Source organism: Palaemon carinicauda, chromosome 28 (assembly GCF_036898095.1).
Source record: "Palaemon carinicauda isolate YSFRI2023 chromosome 28, ASM3689809v2, whole genome shotgun sequence".
Classification (NCBI taxonomy): Eukaryota; Metazoa; Arthropoda; class Malacostraca; order Decapoda; family Palaemonidae; genus Palaemon; species Palaemon carinicauda.
The window spans coordinates 56,216,699-56,243,753 of NC_090752.1; the positions used below are offsets into that span (position 1 = coordinate 56,216,699).

At 36.8% G+C, this 27,055-nt stretch overlaps 1 protein-coding gene across 4 annotated transcripts; it reads left to right on the forward strand.

Annotated features, from left to right (window-relative positions):
• The first annotated feature begins 5,233 nt into the window (after positions 1 to 5,233).
• Positions 5,234 to 26,906, forward strand: LOC137621603 (uncharacterized). 4 transcript variants are annotated; one of them, XM_068352024.1, is made up of 5 exons: positions 5,234 to 5,424; positions 16,781 to 17,017; positions 18,025 to 18,114; positions 18,730 to 18,837; positions 24,257 to 26,906. In XM_068352024.1, the coding sequence occupies exons 2-5, from the start codon at positions 16,802 to 16,804 to the stop codon at positions 24,419 to 24,421; spliced, it is 579 nt and encodes a 192-aa protein (XP_068208125.1). In that variant the 5' UTR covers positions 5,234 to 5,424; positions 16,781 to 16,801; the 3' UTR covers positions 24,422 to 26,906. The 4 variants fall into 4 exon arrangements, with proteins under 4 accessions (XP_068208125.1, XP_068208126.1, XP_068208124.1 ...); XM_068352025.1 differs by lacking the exon at positions 5,234 to 5,424 and adding an exon at positions 5,458 to 5,562; XM_068352023.1 differs by lacking the exon at positions 5,234 to 5,424 and adding an exon at positions 9,658 to 9,789.
• The last annotated feature ends 149 nt before the right edge of the window (positions 26,907 to 27,055 follow it).

The following is a 27,055-nucleotide window of genomic DNA, read 5'->3' on the forward strand; positions in this document are numbered from 1 at the left end:
AAACATTTGCTGCAAGTTTGAACTTTTGAAGTTTCACTGATTCAACTTCCCGATTAGGAAGATCATTTCACAACTTGGTCACAGTTGGAATAAAACTTCTAGAATATTGTGTAGTATTGAACCTCATGATGGAGAGGGCCTGTCTGTTAACTGCATGCCTAGTATTACGAACAGGGTGGAACTGTTCAGGAAGATCAAAGTGGTTTAAGACACTTGAAGCAAGTCTTAGAGGTGTCTTTACAATTGATGAATTAACTTAAAAGTTGTCATGCTATTAAATACATGTTCTGGATAATGTTTTTTATCTTGTTTATTATTACCTACAATCGATTGAGCTGTATAAGCGTAGGAGGAAAGTTAATGTCAACAAGATGAAATTAAGACCAACTTTCTCCCTAGTTTTTGTATAATCCTATATTGTACTATGGCATTCGTAAATTATCATAGATCATGATTTTTTTTCTTTTTTGGGGGGGGGGTTTGCTTTTGACTTTCTATATTTTTATTTTTAAGATTATTCGAATGTTTTTTTTTTATATAACTGATTTGAATGAATTAATTAAATTTGTGCTTCAATCTAATCTTCATTAGTTTGGAGAGAGAGAGAGAGAGAGAGAGAGAGAGAGAGAGAGAGAGTTTAAGATTAATAGTGGCTATCTAATCACTGTTGAAAGCCAGGATACAAAGAGGCTATGGCACTTCCCATACGTCAAAAACAATGGCTATACGGTCCTCACGGGGTATAGTAAACGGAAGGATTATGACAATGGCTGAAAGTGAACGAGGATAATCGTCTGTTTGAAATCTCCCATTAGAGCTTCGTTTATTGTCATTCTTGTTGGTGATCTAAGGTCTTTCCTAATCTCTATCAATTCATAATTTTATTACCACAACGAAGTTTGTTTGTGTGTATGTGTTTGTTTGTGAACAGCTTCCTGACCACAATTTTAATCGTAGAGCAATTAAACTTACAGGGATATACTATTACGTATAAAGCTGGAAATTATTAAATTTTGGAAAGTCAAAATCAAGGTCACGGTCAAGCAAAATGTCCAATTCACGTAATCAGCCATAAGTTTGGACATCGTTGTCACGGAGACTTCAAACTTGGTTCATCTCTGAAAGTATGAAAATCCACGCTAATTAATACACGTTCCGGTTGAAGGTCAAGGTCGAGTCCAAGGTCAAGGTTAAACAAAAGTTCAAATTCCGGTCATCAATCATAGGGCCACAATTTTAATCGTAAAGTAATAAAACTTTTTTTATTATTATTATTACTGAGGGGTCGGTTGCCTAATGCACTCTCTCCAATGTCATCTATCAAAGGCATCCTCTTCTACCAAACCTCTTCTCTCCATATCATCCTTCACCTTATCTGGCCATCTAATTCTTTGCCTCCCTCTCGATCTTCTCCCCTTACAGTTTCCTCCCAAGCTCTTCTCACTCCTTCCCCACCATACATCCTTAATACCATCTCATTCGTGACACTCTTGTCACCTCTGTAATCTTTACTATGCCTGCCATTCTTCTTATTTCATAGTTTCCCAATCTTCCAAGCAGTTAGTCATTGCCTTATTCATATGGTTTATTTAAAATTAGCAAATTACTACTACTACTACTACTACTATTATTATTATTATCATTATTATTATTATCATTATTATTATTATTATGAACTAAGTTACAACCATACTTGGAAAAGCAGGATGCTACAACTGCAAGGGCTCCAATAGGGGAAAATAGCCCAATGAGGAAAGGGAATAAATAAACTATACATATAGATTGGCATAGGAATATGTTAAACAACCGCGAGTGGAAGGACACGTCTGAGGCCTTCCTTCTGCATTGGACTAGTAACGGCTAATGATGATGATATGAGTCTTCTTCTATTACCATATTTTTTTTTCCATAGTCATTTTTGGTGTTCAGTTAATATATACTAAAATGTATGTCGGTAATATATATATATATATATATATATGTATATATATATATATATATATATGTATATATATATATATATATATATATGTATATTTTTTTTAGCTGATGCCTTAGGGTTTTGTAAGTTACCTATAACAATCAATGATATTCTGAAGATTATTTGTTTATGCATTATAATATCTATGTTTTACTTTAAATGGAAATTTCCTTAGACAAGTCTTTAGTATGGCTATGGGTAATTCTTCTGTCAAATACACACACATGTAATATATATATATATATATACTAATATATATATATATATATATATATATATATATATATATATACATATATGTATATAATATATATATATATATATATATATAATATATATATATATATATATATACACCCACACATGCATACATACATATATATATACATATGTATATATATATATATATATGTGTGTGTGTGTGTGTGTGTGTGTTTTGAAGAAATTTATCCATTCAGTTTATTCCTCTCAAATAGCTTGTTGATGTTATCAGCATCAATAGAAGACCTATGGATCATGAGTGTTATATCGATGATGTTTTGGGAATTCTTATATTAACAGTGTCTTATCATCATCATCAAATAATCGGTTTCATCCATAAAATGTTCTAAAACCAGCTTGTCATTTTTAGACGTTTTTAGTGTTAATAATCTTATATTCAGTTCATCATCATCTCCTCCTACGCCTATTGACGCAAAGGGCCTCAGTTAGATCTCCTCAGTTGTCTCTATCTTGAGCTTTTAAATCAATGCTTCTCCATTCATCTCTTACTTCACGCTTCATAGTTCTCGGCCATGAGGGCCGAGTTATCCAACTTTTCCGGTGCCTTGAGGAGCCCAGTTGGGGATTGCGAAGAGCATGCTCAAACCCTCTCCATCTACCCCTCATCATGATCTCATCCATATATGGCACTTGAGTAATCTCTCTTATAGTTTCATTTCTAATCCTGTCCTGCCATTCAACTCCCAATATCCTTCTGATGGCTTCGTTCTCAAATCTACTAAATCTATCATATTCAGGTAACCTAGTAGTAACTAGTCTTATGTACATTTCTATTCTGACTATCTAAGAACGTAAATTAATCCCCCATTTCCTCATATATTCGAGGGCATTAAGAATATGTAGCCTGGAGCATAGAGAAAACGAGTTTACCAGATAAGAAAAATTAGTACCATTTTCTGCGCTATCCTATAAACTTGTCTGTAGTCAATGCTATCATAAAAACGAAAGTACGAACTTCAATAAAGTTTCTTATTTTTCCTTTTTATGAATTGATACTTTTTCTATTAATAAATAGAGCCAAGAACTCTATAACTCGCAGTTATTAAAAACGAAGTCAAGAAATGACTCCCAGGTATAGAAAACGGAGTCAAGAAATAACTTCCAGTTATAGAAAACGTAGTCAAGAAATATCTTCCAGCTATAGAAAACGGAGTAAAAGAATAACTCCCAGTTATGGAAAACGGAGTCAGGAAATAACATGTTTACCTTTTTTTTTTTTTTTTTTGGTGGTGGTTTCTATGTCATTTCCCCTTTGAAAAAAATGTTTGAATAATGATAATGACCGTAGCTTACATCGAAAAATACTTCGATTAACAAAATTTCTCAGTTAGTATAATACTACAGAATAGCCTATGCTCAGAATGTATTTTATCTTATTTCGGTAAAACATAAAAAAACTAGAAAATCATTCAGAGTGCAGCCCTCCGCCACGACAGCTTACTTCTCGAAACCAGCTTATCTTCCCCAGAATCAATATAGACCTTAGGTATGTTTGAAGTCTGTGAGACCGCCATGCGCGAACTTGGGGCCAGTTAGGGTTAATTCGGTCGACCTTTTGGTTGACCTTTGACCTAGGACTCTCAAAATTGAATCAATTTCGCGTCTTGGCATAAATATTAATCCCTGAAAGTTTCACTAAGAGCATAATTCTGGCCAGGAAGTTGTTCACAAACAAACAAACAGACAAACAGGGACGAAAATAAACAACCTCCGAACTTCGTTAGCGGAGGTAACAAAGCCGTATAAAACTTCAGACTAAAAATGATACACAAATAGTGCCTTGGCTCATTACTAACAATAGTATTAATTGGCCAAAAGCCCACTGTATAAACCTGTTGATTTTACCAAGAGAAAATGCAAATAGTATGAATTTAAGGAACCAAAAGTCAAAATTTGACTTTATATGACTAATTTTCCTTTCTTGAATCCTTTTTCTTACCAGAGGTCATTGAGAAGCTGACCTTATGGGGATTCCAAGTTATTATGATTTAGCAACAATTTTTATTGATCTCAATAAGATGAAAGTATTAGTTTCAATCGAGATGTTCATTTATCCTGTCTTCGCGTGATAGTTATACTCATTACGTGTTAACTCTCTCTCTCTCTCTCTCTCTCTCTCTCTCTCTCTCTCTCATACACTCACAGATATAGGTCCCTAGAGATTGCAAAAAGAGGCCGGGGAAGGAAGATAAGACGATGGATTGACGAGCTAAGAAAATTTGCGGGTATAGATTGGTGTAATAAGACCATAAACAGAATGGAGTGAAAGGACATGGCTGAGGCCTTTGTCCTGCAGTGGGCTATTTACCGCTGATGATGATGATGATGATACAGTAAATAGTCAGAAATTTGCTTTTTATTATATAAAAGAGATGTAAGCTATACAGTATGTACTTATATGAGAGAGAGAGAGAGAGAGAGAGAGAGAGAGAGAGAGAGAGAGAGAATACCTATTAGGCTGCTAAATTCAATCTCTTGCAGGATTTCCCCTTGACCCAAAAATTACTTTTCGAAACAAATGGACTGAAGGACCACGTTGGTAAATTAAAAATAAATCCTTCGATTGCATCTTAAACTTGTTGACATATTTAACAAGCATTAAATGTCATGACCATGAGTCACTTGGAGTTTATTCATTATTTATTTCAACGCTGGCTACTGTATGATGTATGCTTAGCAAGGTACGCGTGTGAGATCTTACGCCGTTGTTTGTTCTTACGTAAAACTCTCAAGATTCATTTCTAGGCTGTATGTGAAGGTCTTCAATCCTGTTTAGATTTTCATCACGTATCGTCACTTATATATTCAGAATTACAATGTAAGCGTTCCAAAATAACAGAATTGAAAAAAAAAAAATTATAAAAGAAAAAAAATGTTTTGCAAAAGCGCCATCTTTTGGGGATAAAAATAAATACTTTCGTACGGTTACTATCCAGTGGAGTAGAGCTCGTGTGACGTCAGATGTCGACGTTGTGGTGGCAGTTCCTTTCTGCGAACGTCCGCCAGCTGAGGCATAAGTTTCTCCGAGTATCGTACCACTAGCACAAAACTGTCGTACCAGTGTTATCAGCAAGTCAGTGAAATTGTTCTTACATGTGGCATTAGTAAAACAAGTATCATAGAGTTGTTCCAGACGTTAACATCCGATTGAAGAGATGAAGGTAACTATTATTTTTTCTTATAGTTTACTATGATAGCATTGCATGACACTGATATCTGTTATCATTTAATCACGCGTACTTAACAAACGCACATTGTAAGATTGTGGAAAGCCGAACAGACATCAAATTACACAACGGGTAAGTGTTTATATATATCAGATAAGCAGTTTTCCCTTACAGCAGGTGGCTGTAGAGAATGTATGTGAACACACACACATACACACACACACACACACACACACACATATATATATATATATATATATATATCTAAGTGTCTAGTGTAGTCGTCTTACGTTTATATGAATTGTAAGTTTTTCATAGGTTTGGTGGTGCAGGATAAAGGCTGTGAATGACATGAAAGTGACTTAAAAACTTCCGGTAGAATAAATAGAGCCCATATACAGGATACCGAGAATGTATGGTACGAGAAAAAGTTGATAAAAAAAACCTGTGTTTTGTTATGATGTCGATAAAGCGTGTTCAAGGCAATGTAGATGTGAAAAATGCTGGTAAGACAAGGGAAAGGACATTGACTCAGAGATTAACCGTATGTACGACATATAATATATTATATTCACCAACCAAACCCCCCTTCCACCCAAGCTAGGACCAGAGAGGGGCAATTAATGGCTTCTAAAAGGGACTCTACACGTGTTTCACCAAGCCAAACTCCCTCCATAGCTCACAAGGACTGAGAGTGAGAAGATGTGGACCCCAAAACTCTCGACTCTGGGATTGCGAGTCAGAAACATTTCCAATCCTACAATTAAGGTCCTTTACCATTAAAGAACCTTGTCTACAATATTGATTGGGGATAGTGAAGAGAAACTGCAGAAATTGGTGAAAATGTTAGAGGTTAATTGCGAGTTAAAGTTGTGAGGGTAAATGACAACAGAAAGGTGGAATAATTAACGTTTATTCGGATGGTGGAAGATTAGAAACAGTTGATTTGTTTATGTACGTAGGAGTAGATATCTTACGACGAAAGAAAGGCAGCAGGTTGTGAAAAGACTTTTTGACTGGCTGTGCATAGATATCATTTACTTATCATTAGTCTCATAGATCTAATTTTTTTTGTGTCTTTCATTAGGTGGTTATTCTTATCTCATATGTTTAGTATTTCATCTATAACATCTTACTATTTATTTATCATTAGTTCTTACTCGTCTCATATTCTTGATTGTGTCCATATTAATTTCAGTTTTTTTATTCTTGGCTGATATCAGTCTCATATTCTTTGATATTTGAACTATGTCGGTTTCACAGTTTTCATTTATAATACATTTCAAGATTTTGTTCTTTCTGTGTCGGTCTATATTTGTTTAGATTTAATTTTGATTTACTTGCAAAAAAAAAGGAAAAGAAATAAAATAGTTATTTACTACAACTAATTCTTAAGAGATCCATTGTCTAATCTTTTATTTGAATTATTCTATATATATATATATATATATATGTGTGTGTGTGTGTATGTATATTATATATGAATATATATACATATATATGATATATATATATATATATATATATAAAGAGGAGAGAGAGAGAGAGAGAGAGAGAGAGAGAGAGAGAGAGAGAGAGAGATTAATTCAAATAAAAGAATATTTTCTTCAACTTTAGTTGATACAGTGATGCTCATTTCCTACGAGTTTCATATTTCCTTCGGGCCAGGAAAGTGTACTAGTTTACCCTCACGGTCTCTAAGTATATCATCTACGTATGTATGTAAAGTAAAATTATAATTTATCAAATCATTTCACTCTTTTATTATGAAAATATAACATTAATGAAAATTTATATGTGGAAATAAAGCTAGCCTTCCTGTAGGTCAGTCTATGCGAGATTTTCTTTTCTTCACGATTGCAGAAGTGGATAATTACTTCAATAAACAATAATTATTACAGAAAATAAATTGCAAAATCAATTCATAACACTATCGACGAGATCAGAGTTTGTAACAATTAGTAATAATGATTATGACAACATTTATTATTAATCACTCATGACAGCATGAGTCTAAAACTATAGCAAATGCACATAAAGATTTCTGTCAAATGTAATAAAGCTGATATCGAGTTATTTCGTGTACCTGTTCGAATCTTTTTTCCATTTATAACAATTACTATAATGTTTACAAAGCTTCTCATTTCGCGCACGATACATTAACCTTTTCTCACGTCGACCGGAAGTGTTTGAAAACTTGAAATCGATTTCTGCTGAGTTAATCGACTCTCCTTCGGGAACGCGAGTCGTCGATTCGGTGTCGACATATCGGTAGAGTGCAGATGACTGGTCACTGATTAAACCAGTTTAAATTAAGCTGGATTTGTGGTAGCTGCAGCTTAGGACATTGCCCTCCCTTCGAAGGTTTGCAAGTGGTAATCTAAGAGAGGGTTGAGACGGAAAGTACGTCACGTACCAAACCGCAGTTTGAATAAAGTACCTTCGTTATGCTTGATTATGTAACGGCCAGTGGCGAGAGAAGAGGCTACAGTAAGTTTCAATATTTGATTATTGTCTGGGACCAAGAAACTATGGTCATGGAACAAAAGAGGAAAGAAGAAGAGAGCCCAAGAGAAAGCAGATAGATCATTCATATATAAACAGCATTAATGGTTATCATACACAAATAAAAATTGCATGTATAAACAGCGAGGTTAATACCATATTATCATCTTCATCATAGCTGTGATACCACAACTTGCTCACTACAGTATACAATAATTCCTATTAATGTACACTACTAAACAGTGTGTGTTAATGTGTGTGTGTGTGTGTGTGTGAGAGAGTACTTCCCAATATATAGTAGTTTTATCCCAGCCGTGACCAGATTGTGGAATAATCCTCCTAATCAGACAGCTGAATCGTTGGAACTTCAGAAGTTCAAACTTGTAGCAAATGTGTTCATGTTGAACACATGCACAGATATAGGCTATGTTAGTTAACTTTCATCTCTCTACTAAATATTAATTGTGAAATGAAATGTCATTGACAAGATCTCTCTCTCTCTCTCTCTCTCTCTCTCTCTCTCTCTCTCTCTCGATTTTGTGTGCGTGCGTGTGATGTGGTTGAGCGCGTTGTGAGCATTTTTCGCCTTCCAAGAGTCCGAACATGAATAGGCTTACATTCTATTTGAGATTCGGGCGTCTGAGTTCTCATACTTCCATTCTAAGCTAAACTGTTCACGCTTTACTCAGCCACTGTAAATGACAACGAAAACAAAGGTCACTCACTTTAAGCACAGATGGGTCTGACCCTTTTGATTTTCACTTCCACTACCTGCTTACCAGTCGTAGTGTAGTACTATTTTGGTAATAAAACGCAAGTTTTATTTTTTCAAACTTTATTACTCAATTGTCAGCGGTCAACGCATTCAATATAGAAACCTAATTACTGTCTTTAACCTCAATCTCATCACGAGAGACTTTCTTCTTCTACCTGCTTGAGTATCTTAGATTACACCAAACCCTTTGTTCACCCGCAACCTACAAGACATTACCTCGGGTAATGCAAGTGCGGGCTTGCTCTAAGACGTTCCCTCTACCTGTCTCGACATTCTGACCCCTTGCTTGTCTCATCAACTATGGAAATTGCATTTTTAGTTGTAGAACATAAGTAATACAGTACAAATTACAATGTTATGATACATATCCCAAACTTATCATAACATCGTAGTTTCGCTACTGGAAGTGCTGGTAACGTCGTAGAAGGACACCGAATGCATGTAATCTATCAATGTCTGTGACTAAGTTAACAAGAAGTTAGTTGAGTTAGTATTCACTACAAAATGTTTCATATGTAGATTTATCGTAACTTAGCACAACACAACTGTTCCTTTTTTTTTCTTTTTTTAAATCAGTTCGCTGATTTCAAGCCTCGCCAAACATTTAACTACGTAAATTGTTTCTAATGTAGATAGATAGATAAAATAAAGAAAAAGGCTGAAATCCTAGAACGTGGAACTGAAAGTGATAGAATTCTAATAAAAGATTAATCAGCTGAACGGTTGGATTCGAGGCAAAAATGAAATCCCGCATGAATAATTCCTCTCTTGCTGGTAATCATCGTACACCACAGGATGCAAGCTGTTCTCATGACGTCACACCACATTCCAAAGAAAACTTAACTTAGTCATGATTTAATTTATTCCTTTTCTTTTAAAAAATGATTGGATTAATTCTCACTAAGCGTAATTCCTAAAAATAGAATAATTATCTATTTGATTCCAAAATAACCAATCGAGAATTGGCTTGAGTAAGAAAGGCCCAGGTAACAGCCAATGATGGTTTGTTTACGGCCCGGCGCTCTGTGAGTGGCCGCTTCTGACCAATCTGTACTCGCCGTTATTTCGTCCAATCTCAGGTAACTTTTCATGTTTGGCGCCAATAATTATCTGCCAATCTTCACTCAGCAGCTATTAGGGGAGGATGGGCGCTGATTGGTGTCTTGTGGGCGGGAAACGGGCGGCCGAAGAACCAAAGATAGGCTGGAAAACCATGAATGGCCGTCCTAAGATGTTCCATCTCTGTAACCTAAAATTAGTCTCGTGGTTCCAACTCCTGGTTCTGCTTCTGCATTCCCAGGGCCAAATATTTGGCAAGGAATTGACAATGGATTCCCGGGGGGCGATGAGACCTTTGGATTCTATATTTTAACCTTTGTTTTATTAATAACGTCTTTTCTTTGTTGGGCCTCGTGACCTCCTAAGAAATGGTAGAGTCGTATGAGATTGTAAAACAAGTCTAAGATATACAAAGATAATCTTACTCTGTGAAAGATGTTAAGATAATCTTACTCTGTGAAAGATGTTAAGATAATCTTACTCTGTGAAAGATGTAAAGATTATCTTACTCTGAAAGATGTATAGATAATCTTACTCTGAAAGATGTAAAGATTATCTTACTCTGAAAGATGTTAAGATAATCTTACTCTGTGAAAGATGTAAAGATTATCTTACTCTGAAAGATGTAAAGGTAATCTTACTCTGAAAGATGTAAAGATAATCTTTGTTCGTGAAGTAACTACATCCATTACCATAGGTTTAACATTTAATATAGGAAATATTCAATGGAAGATGTTAAATGTTATTCTTATATCCAATAACCTTATTTTTTGTTTTGGGTAATAATAAATTTTCCAAATTTCGGTAGGTCACATGGAAGAATAACCATTTTTTAGGTTAGCCTTTGTTAGCCATTGTCTAAATGTATGTTCTAATGAGTTAGCTTAAGGTAATCTATAACAATAAAGACCAGACCCTGTTCAAATCTGTAGGTTAGCAAAGCTAGGATCTCCTACTTCGTTAATGTAGTTTACCTAACCTATGAAAGCTATAAGGAAACTGAAATTTCGATAAAACATGCCCGTTCCAATGTCAGTATAATAGTTACTTTTACGTCTTTCATAAACCCCAGCTTATTTTCCTGGTTAAAGTGGGTATATCACAAGAGGCTGAGGGTGTATGTACGATAGCAGCCACCTATATGCATTATTATGTCAAACTTAAAATACAGCGGTGTAAGGGGGCATCCCCCCCCCCCGTTAGGTAAGTAGGTAAGGTTAGGGGGGGGGAAATTTAGGTTAGTTGATCTCCATTTGATCTCCATTTTTATTCAATGCGTGAGGAACTGACCGCTGATATACAAAAGCTTCGAAGACTGGTAGAGCCATGAGTGGTCTATTTTTTCATCCAATCCTTAGGGATTGTCCACTGGCGGGGTGTGCGTATGATAGTAGTCATCTGTATGTATGATGGTGGCCGACTAAGAATACGGCAGTTTAAGGTAGGAGTCAGCCCCCCCCCCCAATGTTAGATAAGGATTCGGCTTGTAGGTTAGGTTGTGTGGGGACATTTAGATTAGTTGGTGTCCATTTACTATGCGCATGGGAGGAAATGGCCGCTAATATACAAAGGCTCCTCACTGGCTAGTTAGCCTGGTGAACCTAACCTATACAAGGGCATTGTATTTTCCTAAATGTATGGCAGATTTTCCATTAACACCAATTTTGCTTTTATAGCGTAACTTTTTGGTTCTTGTCGCTGAATGACCCCGGTCAGTCGGTTTGTATTAAAGCCAACACTTCTTGTTGGCATGGGCCTTCCCCTTGGTCGTCCCGTAGATAACCTTTAATTTGTAAGGTTGGTTGATTAATTAAGAGGAAATTTGAAAAGTTTTCAGTTGTAGAGACAGTTTTGAACAGGGTAAGGATGATGGTGGTAGTAGGAGAGGGCCATCATGTCACGGATAGTAGTAATTAGAAACGGGGTGTAAGGCCTTTGAATAGTAGGAAAAGGTTGCAGGTGGGGTTGTCCAACCCTTTACTCCCTAGGGTCCCTGCGGAAAGTTCTTAGTATTAGGGTAAGTTCAGAAATATACAGAAGATGATGTGAATAGGGCATTACGGTGAGGGGATAAGATGGTTGAATGAGTTTCTGAGGTCGTTACCTTGGTGGAGGTAGTCTTGCAAGCAATTGTCTGTGTCTCTATGTTTTCAACAATTGCTTTTCCCAGTGTAAATGACCCCCACCTACATGTCCCCATATTATGAATTCACTACAAAATTATTTGCATTTACGGTGGTTAATGAGTCTCTAAGATTATAGTAACAACTTACTGTACACAACATTTATAATTTATTATTTACTGATGCCATCCTATTAACTACCAAAATCCGTTTAATTTGCTTCCAATTAGCATATGCCTCTTATGAAATATTGAATAGTTTACCAACACCGGTTTATATGTTTATGACTATTCTTACTAGGAGTTTATTAAAGTACTGTATCTGATATCTTAATTTTTATTGCAAATTGGCCAAATTTAGATTTCAAATAACTTTTAATCCATGTGAAGGATTATGAGTTATACAGTAGTTTGTTCTTATTATCAATATCTCTGTATCAGTTTTTCCATTGAAAGTGACAAAGAAGAAATTTTCTTAAATTTAATGAGTCTAATAAGTTAATGGATATGTACTTACTTACTTTGATGGCTGCTTTTCCGGTCCCATACAGCAGGGGAACCCCACTCTCTACAGGACCTCCACTGTCGTTTTACCTTGTTCGTTCAGAGTATTTAACGTTTCATATCGCGTAGTGTTCATTTACTGTTAAATCATCACTGTTGTATGACTGTTGAAATAAGAAAGTCTTCACTTTCCTCTTGAAAGCCTTAATGTCTTCAATCATTCGAATGTTTCGTGGGAGCTTATTATATAGTCTCGGGGCCACATATTTAAAGGCTCTGGAGCCTAAAGTAGACATAAATCTAGGTTCCAACAGTTTGAAGCCATCTGTAACTATTCTCGTGTCTCATCCTATTTTAGCAAGGTGACTCAAGTTATTTGTTGGAAGAGACTTGGCAAAGTACTGTACAACTGCATCTCGGAAATGAATAGCCTTTGCTGAGGTCCGAGCTTTGATTACATGATTGGTTAATGATTACTTGAATGATAAGTAATTTTTGATCTTTTACTCAATAATGAGACTCGGTAAGGTAGTTGAAGCACTTCCTTTTGGACATGGTACAGCCTTTCCGTTGATTGAATGACAGTAAAAAGCAACTTATATCTTGTGTACATCCATTGTTGCTACAGTAATGGACATCTATGAAACACTTCACTAACATGATGCTTTTTTCATTGACTTAACTAGGTTTGTTCTCCTAACTTGATAATGTTTGGAGAGCACAAAACAGAACTACCATATTATAAGCACCAAAAGGCTTCTTTAATACATTTTATATAAAGAAGTGATATAGGCCCTCATAAGACTCGATTTCCCCTGTACATTAAGGGGGGGTCATGTTTGGTCATTGCCAATTGTGGCCCCCCTCTTTAATTTTCTGAGACATGGGCTAAATTTTCACTAGTCAGACAGTCATTTGTTGAAAGAATCCAGCTCCAGCTTCTTTATAATGGGAGAAAGGTAGAACACAGGAATAGGGACTTTTTGGTGCTACTATAGCGTGAGGTCTACCGCCATATGTCGCCTACCCAGGCGGAGGGTGAGGTCTACCACGCGACAAGCTTGGACCTTCCGCAACCTAAATGCCATGGGGTACTAGCATTCTACAGTGAACCACCAGCAATATTATGGGGATCCAGCGACAGGAGCACACACACAGGCAATTGAGCGATCGTGGTTGGACGCTAAAACGATGATTCTGAAGAGATTAATGCGAGGTGTTTGTCGTCAGCTGTTCCAGTCTCATCTTTATTTTTGCTAGAAGGTGATGCGAAAAAATTCCAATGATCTATTTGTCTTTCTTAGAAGATGTACGAAGTGTGTACCGCTAAGATAAATGTATGGAAATATATAACATGTTTATTTTTACCTTTATTCCTTTTTTAATGTAATTAGAAATCCAATTATCTATTTAAGTCATTTCTAAGATATGTTTAAATTAAGTGTTTATTGTTTTGTATCGCTAGAATAAATATGGAAATATATGATAACATGTTAATTTTTACCATTATTATTTTTTTTTCATTGTAATTAAAATTCCAATTATCATTTTAAGACATTTCTAAAATGTTTAAATTGGGTGTTTATTGCTTAAACAAATGTATGAAATGTGTCTTATCTATGGGGGACGAATAATTCAGCGGTAGACCTCACGCTATAGTGCTAACGGGAGGTAGACCTCACGCTGTAGTAGCACCGACTTTTTTTACTTCATACTACCTGTCTAGCTGTGGTGGCCTCTGTGGTAATGTCCCTAATTGGTGATTGCCAGACTGGGGTTCGTGTCCCCCTCAAGCTCATTAGTTTCTTTGGTCGTTGCAGCCTCACCATCCTTATGAGCTAAGAATGGGGTGGGGGAGAGCCTATAGGTCTATCTGCTGAGTCATCAGCAGCCATTGTCTGGCTCTCCTTGGTCTCTAGGGCATTGTCCTGCTTGCTAGGGCAATGTCACTATCCCTTGCCTCTGCCATACATGAGTGACCTTTAAAACCTTGAACGTGCCGTGCTCAGGCATAAGCCCTAATGGCCTCTCTTTATCTCGAATGACAGTCCTTGCAGGCTTGCAGGAAGTTACAGGGCTCATCTTTCTCCTCAGAATACAATCCCCACTTTCTCATACCTACGCTGAACAGAGAACTGGTTAGCAGTTTCTCAAATGGGAATGTGTTCCTCGTCCCCCTCATTACCTACCACTAGGTGAATATTACGTTACCAAACTTGTACGGCCATTCCAAGCGTAGCTGAAAGGTTGTTTAAATAACTTTACTTTGTATTTCAGAAAATAGGCAAATCCCTATCCATATTTGCAATATTTCACAATGTACAGTACTTCTGCCTTAAAGGTAGTAGGTTGGCCATGGCAGTTGGTTTCGCGGTCAATCACTTTCCCTCCTGGGTGAAGTCGATTCGCCGTCCTAATTGCACCCATACTTGGTGGAGTCGGTTCGCCTTCAACATAGGAGTCGGTTCGCCTTCAACATAGGAGTCGTTTCGCCGTCAATATAGGAGTTGTTTCGCCCCCGTTATTAAGAGTCCCAAGACGTGCAATTGGCAGCAGAATTTTTTTTATTTTTTGTAAAGTTATCGTTAATATAATTAAGATTAATATCACATTTTATTCTATTCTATTTTCTGTAGAAGATAATCAGAATCATTCAGAATCACTCCCAGCAAATATAGAAAATTGTACTTTTTTAAAATAAATATTCACTTCCACGCTGGTAAAAAATATAAAATAATACCCAGCACTCAAACAACTGTCTCCTGCCACAGTCAATCAGAAAATCCATTCGTTCCAGGCATTCCCCACTGTCCTAAACTAGCTAAAAAAAATATACTGTAAACAAACAACTCAATTATTCCATCGGTCTTTCTCAACACAAACAACCACTGCACTAATTACCTTTCGCTCGCTGAAAAACATACACACACACACACACTCTCTCTCTCTCTCTCTCTCTCTCTCTCTCTCTCTCTCTCTCTCTCTCTCTCTCTCTCTCTCTCTCTCTCTCTCTCTCTCTCTCTCTCAGCATCGCACATGGGGTACTGGCATGCCACGTGATGTGTACAGGCAATTGATTAAAAATTCTGAGCTGCTGCCTTCTTGGTACTGCCAGAATTGTGGCCTTCCATGTGATATGTATTTATTTATTTTAGTTGTGCCATGTATTTTCTAATGTGTATTTTAAATTTATTATCTTCTACGGAAATAATGTAAATTATTGTACATAGAATAGAATAAAATGTGATATTAGTCTTAATTACATTAACGATGACTTTACAAACAATAAAAATAATTCTACTGCCAATTGCACGTCTTGGTCCATTTCTTAATAACGGGGGCGAAACAACTCCTATGTTGATGGCGAACAGACTCCACCAAGTATTGGTGCAATTAGGACGGTGAATCGACTTCATCCGGGGGCGAAAGTGATTGACCGCGAAACCGACTGACGGCGAAACGTCTATCACCCCCGTTGAGATACTACTGCTAGAGTGTTATAGGGTCCTTTGACTGGCCAGACAGTACTAAATTGGATCCTTTTCTCTGGTTACTGTTCATTTTTTCTTTGCTTACACCCACACCTAATAGTCTGGCCTATTCTTTACATATTCTCCTCTGTTCTCATACACTGGACAACTCTGAGATTACCAAAAAAATTCCTCTTCACCCAAGGGATTACTGCATTGTAATTGTTCAGTGGGTACTTTCCTCCTGGTAAGGGTAGAAGAGACTAGCTATGGTAAGCACCTTTTCTAAGAGGACACTCCAAACTCAAACCATCCATCTCTAGTCTTGGGCAGTGCCATGGTCTTCCACTATCTTTGATTAGAGTTCTCTCCCTTGAGGGTACACTATTCTATCTTATTTCTCTTCTCTTGTTTTGTTAAATTTTTTTTTATAGTTTATATAGATGTTTATTTTAAAGTTACTCTAATTAAAATATTTTATTTTTCCTTGTTTCCTTTCCTCACTGGGCTATTCTCCCTGTTGGAGCCCCTGGGCTTATCCGCATCCTCCTTTTCCACCTAGGGTTGTGGCTTAGCAAATAATAACAATAATTTAGATGTTATTTAAAGTATAAATTATGTTTGGTTTACAAATTTACTCTTGGCGCTATTTCGTTGGCCATACTGAATGTACTTGGCTCTCTTTTATTTATGTGAAATATGAATAACTTTTAGGTGGAATCCATAATATGGTTAACCTTGCTCACATTGATCTAAGGGTTCTTTTCATGCTTTTACCAAGATTACTTGGGTATTATGAGTCATTAGGTAACTTTTTAGAAGCTTTGGGACAGCATAAAGATAAGAATTGTTGTGTTCAATATGTTATGGACCTCCTAAATCATGAAAATTTCAGATATTTTAATTTTTTTCCAGTTCAAGCACCGGTAAATAAAAATGGATAATCCTGAAGATGAGCTCGGAGCCTCGTTCCTGTCATCCGAGTCCTATATTGTTGACAGCCACGTTGGTCACGGCCACCAACACGAAGACGACGAGAAGGACGATGTGCCTCATGTCTTGCGTGAGCAAGACAGATTCTTGCCCATTGCAAACATAGCGAGAATAATGAAGAAAGGCATCCCGAGGACAGGCAAGGTAAGTGGATTAAAGGTATGATCACTCAGATTTTTTTTTTTATTATTTTACATATCAGAGTAGTTGTAGGGATATTAGGCAGTGATTGAAATACAATTTATGGATTGTGTGCTTGGTAATCCATAGTTATACATAAGGTTCTCAACTTGCATATTTAATGTTCCAAGAAGCTGTTTGCAAGTTGGATTTTGTTACATTTTGGCTTCGGGTTTGCCTAACCTGAATTCCATGCCTATGATTTCCAGCCACAAAAGTCAACAAATAGTCGGGTTCCATATGAAATAGATATCATATTACAAATGTTCTCATGCTTACTTTATTAAATGATATAATATTAATTTTATCACTGTATTTCTTCATCTTATCTTTGTTATTATCAGTTGGATTTGTGTTTGTATCTGAATGTTTGTAAGTTGAGGACCTACTTGTACAGTATAGTTTGAATATCAACTTGCAAGTGTAGTGGAAGTCATTGCAATACAGTACTGTAGTATGTTCTGAATTCATTAACCCTTTTACCCCCAAAGGATGTACTGGTACATTTCACAAAACTTATCCCTTTACCCCCATGTACGTACCGGTACGTCCTTGCAAAAAAATGCTATAAAAATTTTTTTTTTCATATTTTAGATAATTTTTTTGAAAAAAATCAGGCACTTTCCAAGAGAATGAGACCAACCTGACCTCTCTATGACAAAAATTAAGGCTGTTAGAGCAATTTAAAAAAAATATACAGCAAAATGTGCTGGGGAAGAAAAAACCCCTTGGGGGTTAAGAGTTGAAAATTTCCAAAGAGCCTGGGGGTAAAAGGGTTAACATTCTGTAATGTAATTAATTGCTTATCCAATTAGCTCACTGCCTGGATAGATATATATACATTTTATATTACAAATATAAGTGATTATTATAGTTTATCTTTATGGCAATATGTTGTTTCTTAGGAAATTGTCATTGGGTATATGAAGGTTAATATAAGAACCGAGACTGAGAAAGATTTGTAATGAAGAATGTTAAACCAACAGATCGCCAAAGATGCAAGAGAGTGCGTTCAAGAATGTGTTAGTGAATTCATAAGTTTTGTGACGAGCGAAGCCTCAGACCGCTGTCATCAGGTATGTGTGCCGTATTACTTTATTTTTCATCTTGAAATAGTTTTAAGAAATTTAGGAAAATCTTACTATTTCAGTTGAGCAATAAATTTATTTTTTCTTGCTACAACTACAAAACATAGCCAAGTTGGTCTAAACTATAGTTAAGAATTAGAGAAATGTTTTAGAAAGGGAGAAATTAGACAAGAAGCATTGAATCAAATAGCATATCAAGTATATACATACTGCAGGTCAACATATTTCATGCATTTATTCATTTTTTTTTTTTATTAAAATTAAGACCAGAAAACTCAAGTTGATAATATAGCAGAACCTATCTTCTGCATTCAGCAAAACCCAATAAAATCCATTATGAATGACTACATGGGGTTTACCGATTCATTCGTCACTTTTACTATTAATCTTTGTGATAATGAAAAATGTAATTTGTTGGACTGCCATGTTTCTTGTGTGGATTTTAAACTCATCATAATCATTACAGTTTTTCTTTTTCTCACACAATGTCGTATCTACAGTACATGTTAATAACCTTTATTGGCTTGTTCTGTTTGAATATTTACCAATTTTTACAAATTGACAACTCGAAGATCTTTGAACTTGAGTGAATTTTCATTCCAGGAAAAGAGAAAGACCATCAATGGTGAGGATATTCTATGGGCAATGAATGCGCTAGGGTTTGAGAATTACGTTGAACCACTGAAGATATACCTGCAGAAGTTCCGTGAGGTAAGAAGATTTTAATTATTCTATTAGTTCATTTCTTATAACGTATTGTGTAGAACCATGTATTGCAAATTAGGTACTTCTTTGTGCAGTGGTTGAGAGATCTATTAAATTACCCGTGAGGTATTGATCAAACCCTAATGAAAGATGAGGTCTTTAGCCTTTAATAAGAGACCATTCTTGTACTGAGGGGATTACTGATATTTGTCTATACAGTAGTGTACGGGTATTTTTAAAATTACTGATGGATAGATCACTATTATAATTACTAGCATAGTTACAGCCCGAGTTGGAAAAGCAGGATGCTACAAGCCCAAGGGATCCAGCAGAATATCTCAGTGGAGAAAGGAAATAAATAAACTTTATGAGAAGTAATGATTATAAAATATCTTAGTTCAGTAACAACGTTAACATAGATCTTTCATATATAAACTATGAAGAGATATTCATGTCAGCATGTCCAACATAGAAACATTTGCTGCAAGTTTTAAGTTCTGAAGATTCACCAATTCAACTGTTTGATTAGGAAGATCATTTAACAATCTGCTCACATCTGGAATAAAACTAATAGAATACTGTGTAGTTTTGAGCCTTATGATGGAGAAATCATGACTGTTGAAATTAACTGCATACCTAGTACTACGTACATTATGGTACAATAGTTAGATCTCAAAGAAAACGACGGTCAGAATTATGAGAAATCTTATGCAGCATGCAAAAAGAACTAAGTGAACAACAGTGCCAGAGTATAATATCAAGATCTAGAATAAGAAATTTAATAGACAGCAAGTTTTTGTCTAATTATGAGATATGGCAGCTGAAGACCGTACTGGAGAACAATACTCAAATCAAGGTAGAATGATCTCCGGGCTTCTACAGCCGAGCTCTCTCCATTGAATGAGTTTAGACAGCAGCTGAAGTTCAGGTTGGAAACAGTACTTTCTGTGTGGAATAATATGTCAGGCTTTTGGTGGATCTGAAGGATACATATTTTCAAGTACCCATGCATCAGTATTTTCGAAAGTACAGTACCTCTGCTTCTTTATCTACTTCGTATTATATACCTGCTTCTTGGGTTTTCACTTTCGTAACCACTTGGGCTCACCCGCAAGGGATTTGTCTCTTGATATATCTCAACGATTGGCTGATACTGGCCTCCTTCATGGGGCACTTGCTACAGGATTGAGATTAGACTTTTTGCTTTTAGTCAATTTTGGGGATTGTGATGAAGTGGGAAATTAGAATCAGTTGCTCAAGTAGAGGTTGTAGCACTTGGCATGCTTTACAGACACGGCAGCAGCGAAGTCTTTCCATCTAACGATCGCATCAGCAAACTTATGGAGGTAGCGTGACCGTTTCTGTCGAAGACAGAAATACAAGCTCAGCACTGGCAGAGTCTTCTCAGCCACCTTTTCTCGGCGGAGAAGCTCGTTCCTGACGAGCGCCTCCACCAGAGCTCTTTTTAGTGCCGTTTGAATTATCACTGGTCAGCCTCCAGGGATCTCTCTTTCCTTTCTTTTTCAGTGGAACAGGAGGCTTGGGACGATATTAACTCAACCAGGAAAACGTCACCAGGGGCGTCCCACTCAACTATGCAAGTGTCTTCAGATGCATAGAAAGAGTGAGACCCAAACTTGAAGAACCTGGTTGTCTCACAGGTGTGGTCAGAAGAGGTATATGCGCGTTAACATCCTGGAAATGCAAGCAGCCTTTCTAGTATTGCAAGTATTCCAAGAATGTTTAGGAGGCACTCTGAAGTGTTGTTAGGTATAAACAGTACTGTACTAGCTTACATCAAGTGGCACAATCCCACTGACTAGTCATATGCTCTTTGTGGAAGTATTTCATGCTATAGAGTTGTCAGCCAGGTAGATTCTTGGAAAGAGGAATGCACACCCCATGGCAAATTGGGAGGTCGGAGTAGTCCTTGCATCTCTTTATAGTGAGAGGCTTCTGTTCACCATGTGGCTAAACAGGAAACACCTAGTGATTTTTCTCCCCTGTTCCAAGACCCATAAGCCATTTTTTAATTCACCTTCCAACACCCATGGGATTATTTAGACGCCTTTCTGCCGTTCAGCCTGATTTGTCAGGATGACTGGTGGCTCCAAGATGGCCACATGCTAAGTGGTATCTCGATTTGTTAGCACTATTCAAGCTCCCAAGAGAATGACCATAATGGCACTCTTCCCTGTCAGTCTCACTTTCAGAGGTACCACCAATCCATGAAGTCACTAGAACTTCATGGTTGGATTTTTCCAGCATCTCCTAGCAAAAAGCTATTTGCGAGACATTGCAGATGTGCCTGCGAAGGTCCTCTGCAGCTGTCCACCTAGGAAAGTGAGCCATCTTCTCTGGTTGGAACATCTCTAGCAAAGATGGCAGACTTCCTTTTCTTCATTGAAAGGGGCTCCTCTCATTCGCTGCTGTCAGAAGCTACTGCTCGGCCTTGAGCATGGTCTTTCAACTGAAGGGCATAGACCTCTTCTCGTGGGAGTTGTCTATGCTCGCGATGAGCTTCGAGCAAGCTTCCCCACCATGGAACTTCAAACTCCAGGCATGGGACACGACTCATATTCTCAAGGCTCTTATGCGTACCCGTTCGAGTCTTTGAGAAGGTCGTCAGTCGGAGTTCTAACTCAAAACTGTCTTTCACTACCTTAGCAATGACAAAAATACTGTAGTAAGCGAGTTGCAGTTTCTCTGCCTTTGTATCCCACACTGAGGGGTGGAACGAGGCTTCCCTTAGCTTTGTGCCAGGTTTCGTTGCTAAATCAAAGAACCCATCGGGGCACGACCCCAGGTTGGAGTCTTCCATATCTTCTCTTATCGCTTTGAGAAGTGTTGGGTGGCGATTGCTTTTGTGTTCTGTAATTCTATCTGAAGACCTTAGCCAACCTACTACCTTGCACCTCGTCCACATTCAAACCCATGTCGGCTTCAATATTTTGAACTTTTGTAACAAAGAAAGGACTAAATCCTCTTTGATAAAAAAAAAAAAAACCTGAAACAGGAATTGCTACTGTATTAGCATTCTCAAATATAGAATCTTGTGAGTCAGAGCCAGGATGTAATTCTTGAATCAGTGTCAGTGACTTCCTTACTACTGGCAGGACGTAGAAAGAGTTGTCAGGAACACGATCTCTTTCTGACTTTGTGGGACAATCCCTAAAGCATACCCCTCGACAGCTGAGAGAGTTAAGGTACCAGCTAGGACCTGGCTCGCAAAGTCAGGGATATCAGCCTCACCCTTGCCTTTAAGAGGAATCATGCAGTCAGCCAGGTGTTGAAGGGCGAGATGTGTGAAAAACAGACCACCTTCACAGCTTAATCTACGGGAGTACATCCACAATGTCCTTGACACTTTTTTGCTTTGTTCTGTGGTGGCTGCTCTTAGTTTTGTAGCAAGCCCAGCTCCCATGCAGGACAGTTAGCATCTTGTCTATGGTAACATATAGATGTACTATAAGTGAAATGAAGGTAGAATGGCTGATGCTTCTCCTCCATTCTTTTTGCCCACTCTTGGGGACGGAAGTGGTGGTCAAAGCATTACTCGCTGGATATGACTTGGCTGGTAAGCTACACTTCTGACCCCCCTTCTTTAGAATCTAGAGAAGTATCTCTCCCATCCCCCCTAATGAGGCGGAGGAACCTGTTGATCATCATACGCCGGGTATATTCGGCATTGCTATCTCCTTTGGGGGAAGGGATCCGGATACCTCCTTTGACCACATACCAATCTTCATGGATAGGTCAGGTCCTATCAGTCTATTTATCCCTATAATAAACATAGGAAGTGGCTGAAGTCATCTCCTTCACTTCCATACAGGAACATGTAGATTGACACTTCCTCGGAAGATTAAGATCCAATCAGTTAGGTTCAGGGGAACTTCCAACCCTCCAATCAGTGAGTCTCCCTATTTTAAAGGACGAAGATTTGTATACAAGTAGGAATAAATAAGTTTTAAAGGTAAATAGTATCTTATTTTTCATAGCTAAACAAACCAATGTCCTTTGAAGTTTTGGGGGTGGGGCATTAACTACCTCTTTAATAAATTCAATGGCTGTAGTTTTGGGGGTGGGGCATTAACTACCTCTTTAATAAATTCAATGGCCGATCCAGTTCTGCTGAAGCCATGTTCTCTATTTTAAAGGATTCAGGTTTTAGGAAAAATGCAAATTACCTTTAAAATTTGTTATATTAAGTTACTGTGGATAATGATGTAGACCTTAGAATAAGCTAGCAAAATCAGGCCTAGGTAGCCAATGTTGACTACATACATAGGCCTATGAGGATAGGACTGAACAAATTAGGGAGCTTCTATTCATTAGTTTAGACCTGCAACCCTCATATTTTTTTATGGCAGTGTGCCTTCCATTAATTGTTAAGTACTGTACATTATTATTATTGTTATTGTTGTTATTATTATTACTACTTCTTCTAGCTAAGCTACAACCCTAGTTTGAAAAGCAGAATGCTATAACCCCAAGGGCTCCAGCAGGAAAAAATAAACTACAAGAGAAGAAAGAAACAATATAGAATGTTTTAAGAACAATAACATTAAAATAGATCTTTCATATATAAACTAAAAACTTAAAATAACAAGAGGAAGAGAAATAAGATAGAATAATGTGCCCGAGTGTACCCTCAAGCAAGAGAACTCTACCCCAAGATAGTGAAAGACCATGGTACAGAGGCTATGGCACTACCGCCTAGAAGAGCTGCTTACCACAGCTAAAGAGTCTCTTCTACCCTTAAAATTAGAGACAATATTGGTACATTCTTTCTCCTTTCCTGTTTTTATGATATGCCGCCATTGATCTAAATTATGTTTGGAGAATCAATGCATCCTGCCCTAATGAACATCAGATATCACAGAAAGTTGGACTGTTGAGAACTTTATTATGTTCCAGAAAAATGTATAGTAGTTGGAGTGAAGCTTCCATGCATATAATTCATAATTCTAATCTATATCTATTACCTGACCATGTTTTGCATAGTGGTGGATAATGTGGGAGGGTGGGCTGTGCCACCCTAGCAGTACCAGCCGAACTTGGTTGAGTCCCTTGTTAGGCTGGGTGGAACATAGAGAGGAGTCGTCCCCTTTTTTGTTTCATTTGCTTGAAGTTGGCTACCCCCCAAAATTGGGGGAAGTGCCTTGGTGTATGTCTGCATGTATGTTTCGCATATGAAAATATCCCCCTTTTTGAAAGTAGGCTTATATATTCTTCTTATTTATGTTTATTGTTAGGCATCTACATTATTTTAAAAGATAAAAATATCTTTAGCACATTAATTCTGAGGGAAGTACAGTTAATGCAATAAAAAAAAAAAAAATTTAGATGGAATGAGAAATGTTTAATTTTGTCTTGTCTGGAAATAAATCGATAATTTTAATTTATGATCCATTTTTTTTTTCAGTCTACCAAAGGTGATAAGCCAATGGACAGTGCAATAGAAGGAGCTTACCAAGTCGATTTCACCAACAACATGACAGGCTTCACATCGGATCATGTCAACCAGTCTGAAATAGTCTGCACCTATGGCCCGGGCGGTCAAGTTACTGAACAGTTCACTTTAGGCTAGGTTTTATTAATTTTAGTTGTGTGCGATCACGTGTGTGTGTGTGTCTTTGGGTTTGTGCGAGTGCCTGTATATTTACTTCTCTGTGCGAGTGTTTGTACAAAGCACAAAAAAGTACCGTTAACTTTATGAACGAGTTCATTAACAAGTACTGTATATTATGACAGGGCTATTTAAAGTGCTGAATTGTGAATTTTTATTTTTCAAGGAACATATCTCAAAAAAAAAATACTGTATGTTGATGATAAAGACGAATTGAAGAAGAAATTGACTTGAAGTTATTTACCTCAGAATAGCAATTATTGCGGATTGGATGAGCAATAAATTATTCTTTGTTCTCTTTTCTTAATGCAAGTTTCATGGGAAGATTATTGCATAGGCTGGGGGGGGGGTCTTATAGTAAGTTATGCCTGTATATATATAATGGAATTTGTCTTGAATAGTTAAGTAGATGGATTTGAGGGTTTAGTTTTAAATTAAGTTATGTGATGTTTTGCTCTCCTGATTATGGCCAAATACTCAAAAGTACTGAATATCTGCCTCTGAGGTAACGTTAGCCTTACATAATGAATTACAATTTGATACTAAAGTTTTCATATACCAAAGTATCTATAGAAATTTTGTACAGAGCTGTGATTCTAAATGTACACCAATTCTTTTTATAATGTCGCAGTGTAGAGTTTATGACCTAATCCTGGGATTGTACAACATTGTATGTTAACTAGAGATATGGTGAATAGCAATTTATAATTTCAGGAATATATAATGATCATGTTTACTCTGTGAATTGAAAATGGGTTTTTCTTTAGGAATACTTTAGTTGTACAGGTTAGTATATATTGCTGAACACCAATCAAAGTACAGTAACTATTTTGTGGGGGGGGGGTTTCTAAGGGGGAGGGGGTAATTCCAAGGCATCCTTTTTTTAAAAAAAAAAAAAAAGATTGAGAGACTACCTCAGCATAGCCGTGATGTTTGAAATGTTTGTCGTCATTAATTTTAATTGGTGTATCAATTATCATTTTGTTAATGGATTAAAATGTACAGAGGGTTAGAATCAGACTTTTTGCATTTTGAAGACCTCCAGTTGTTGCATTTTCAAGCTTCAGAAATTCTTCCGAGACTACGGTGTTCCTCTTACACGAACAACCAAAATTGTTTTAATAGTTTTGAATTGATATGTTTATTATTAGGGACCTCATGATATACCTTCCTGTCAAAAAGCTTTGAAAGAAGCTTGTAAAGCATAGAGTGCATAATCATTTTGGAGTTAACGTTTTGGAAAATTGCCAGTCATGTTGTCAATTACAATACTGTACTGTACATTGCTTTTATAATATTCACCTTTTTTTTAACAGTTTTAAGTATTTAAAGCTACTCTAGAATTATCAGATACATTCCAACCTGCTGAAAACATCAATTCTATCATCCTTTGTTATCTAGGAAAATATAGTACACTTTGGTGCCTATCTGGTGTTTTGCTATAACTTTGTCTCAACTAAATTTGCTATAACTTTGTCTCAACTAAATTTAATGTTCATTATGTAACAATTTTGCACAATGAGTAAATTTGATTGGTGTTATTTCTACATGGAAAATCCTTTGTTTTGCCTTATCATTTATAATACTCAGAATTTGGTTGATGATTTAAGAACAGGGTAATTTGTCCATGCCACACAAAAGGAATGTCATAGACATTAGATTCCAACCTGAAAGTTATTTTTTTACAATTGTGGTGCTGAACATTACCACTTGTTTCACTTAATAGAAAAGGGTTTGAAGGACTGATTTGTATCAAAACTTAAAAGTACTTTGTTAAAATTAACATTTTGTAAATCTTGAAATACCTATTGGTGAAATCTTAAACATTGTGATAATAGGTTTTAGGTTTTGTTCCTCCATCTTTTCAGCACTTAAGGTTGTAACTAATGCATCCCCCTTAGTCAATGGGGTTAGTTTTCAGAGGGAGGCACCAGAAGGTGCATTTACAAAAGGTGTTGAGTGTAAAGGCGGGTTTACACGATCGAACGCAGTTCGACAGACATTTGAAGTGATGTTTGAACGTGTGAACGGGACATTTGGTTGTTGTCAAACGGTTCGAAGAATGTCTGTTCTTGCCTGACATTTGTGACTGACTCCACCTCTTCGAACTGTTTGGCACGTAGGTACGACAACCAGGTTCGACGAAGCGTTCAACCGTGTAAACCCCCCTTAAGGAAATGTTGAAAGTGAGAATTTGAACATGTTTATTCGTCATCCAACAACTGAATTTCCATGCCATTGTAAATTATACATTTATACCATAACTAAGAAATTTATCATTTATTTTAGTTAAATTGTCATTCATACTAAATTGTTGATTTTAATCGTGTAGACTTGCATCTTTATGATAATATTGATACTCTTGGAAGTAAAGTTTCCAAGTCTCCATATGCAGTGTGATGTAATGTAAGAATTTTTCCTTTTTCATTAAAGGTTCATACAACTTCGTCTCATTTCTGTAACCTTTCAGTTTGTAATCAATTTAAAGGCTACTCATGAATGGCAGAGACAAGGGACAGTGACAGTGTCCTAGAGACTGACCATATATATGATTAGAGCCCAAGCCCCTCCTGCCCCATGCTAAGACCAGGGAGG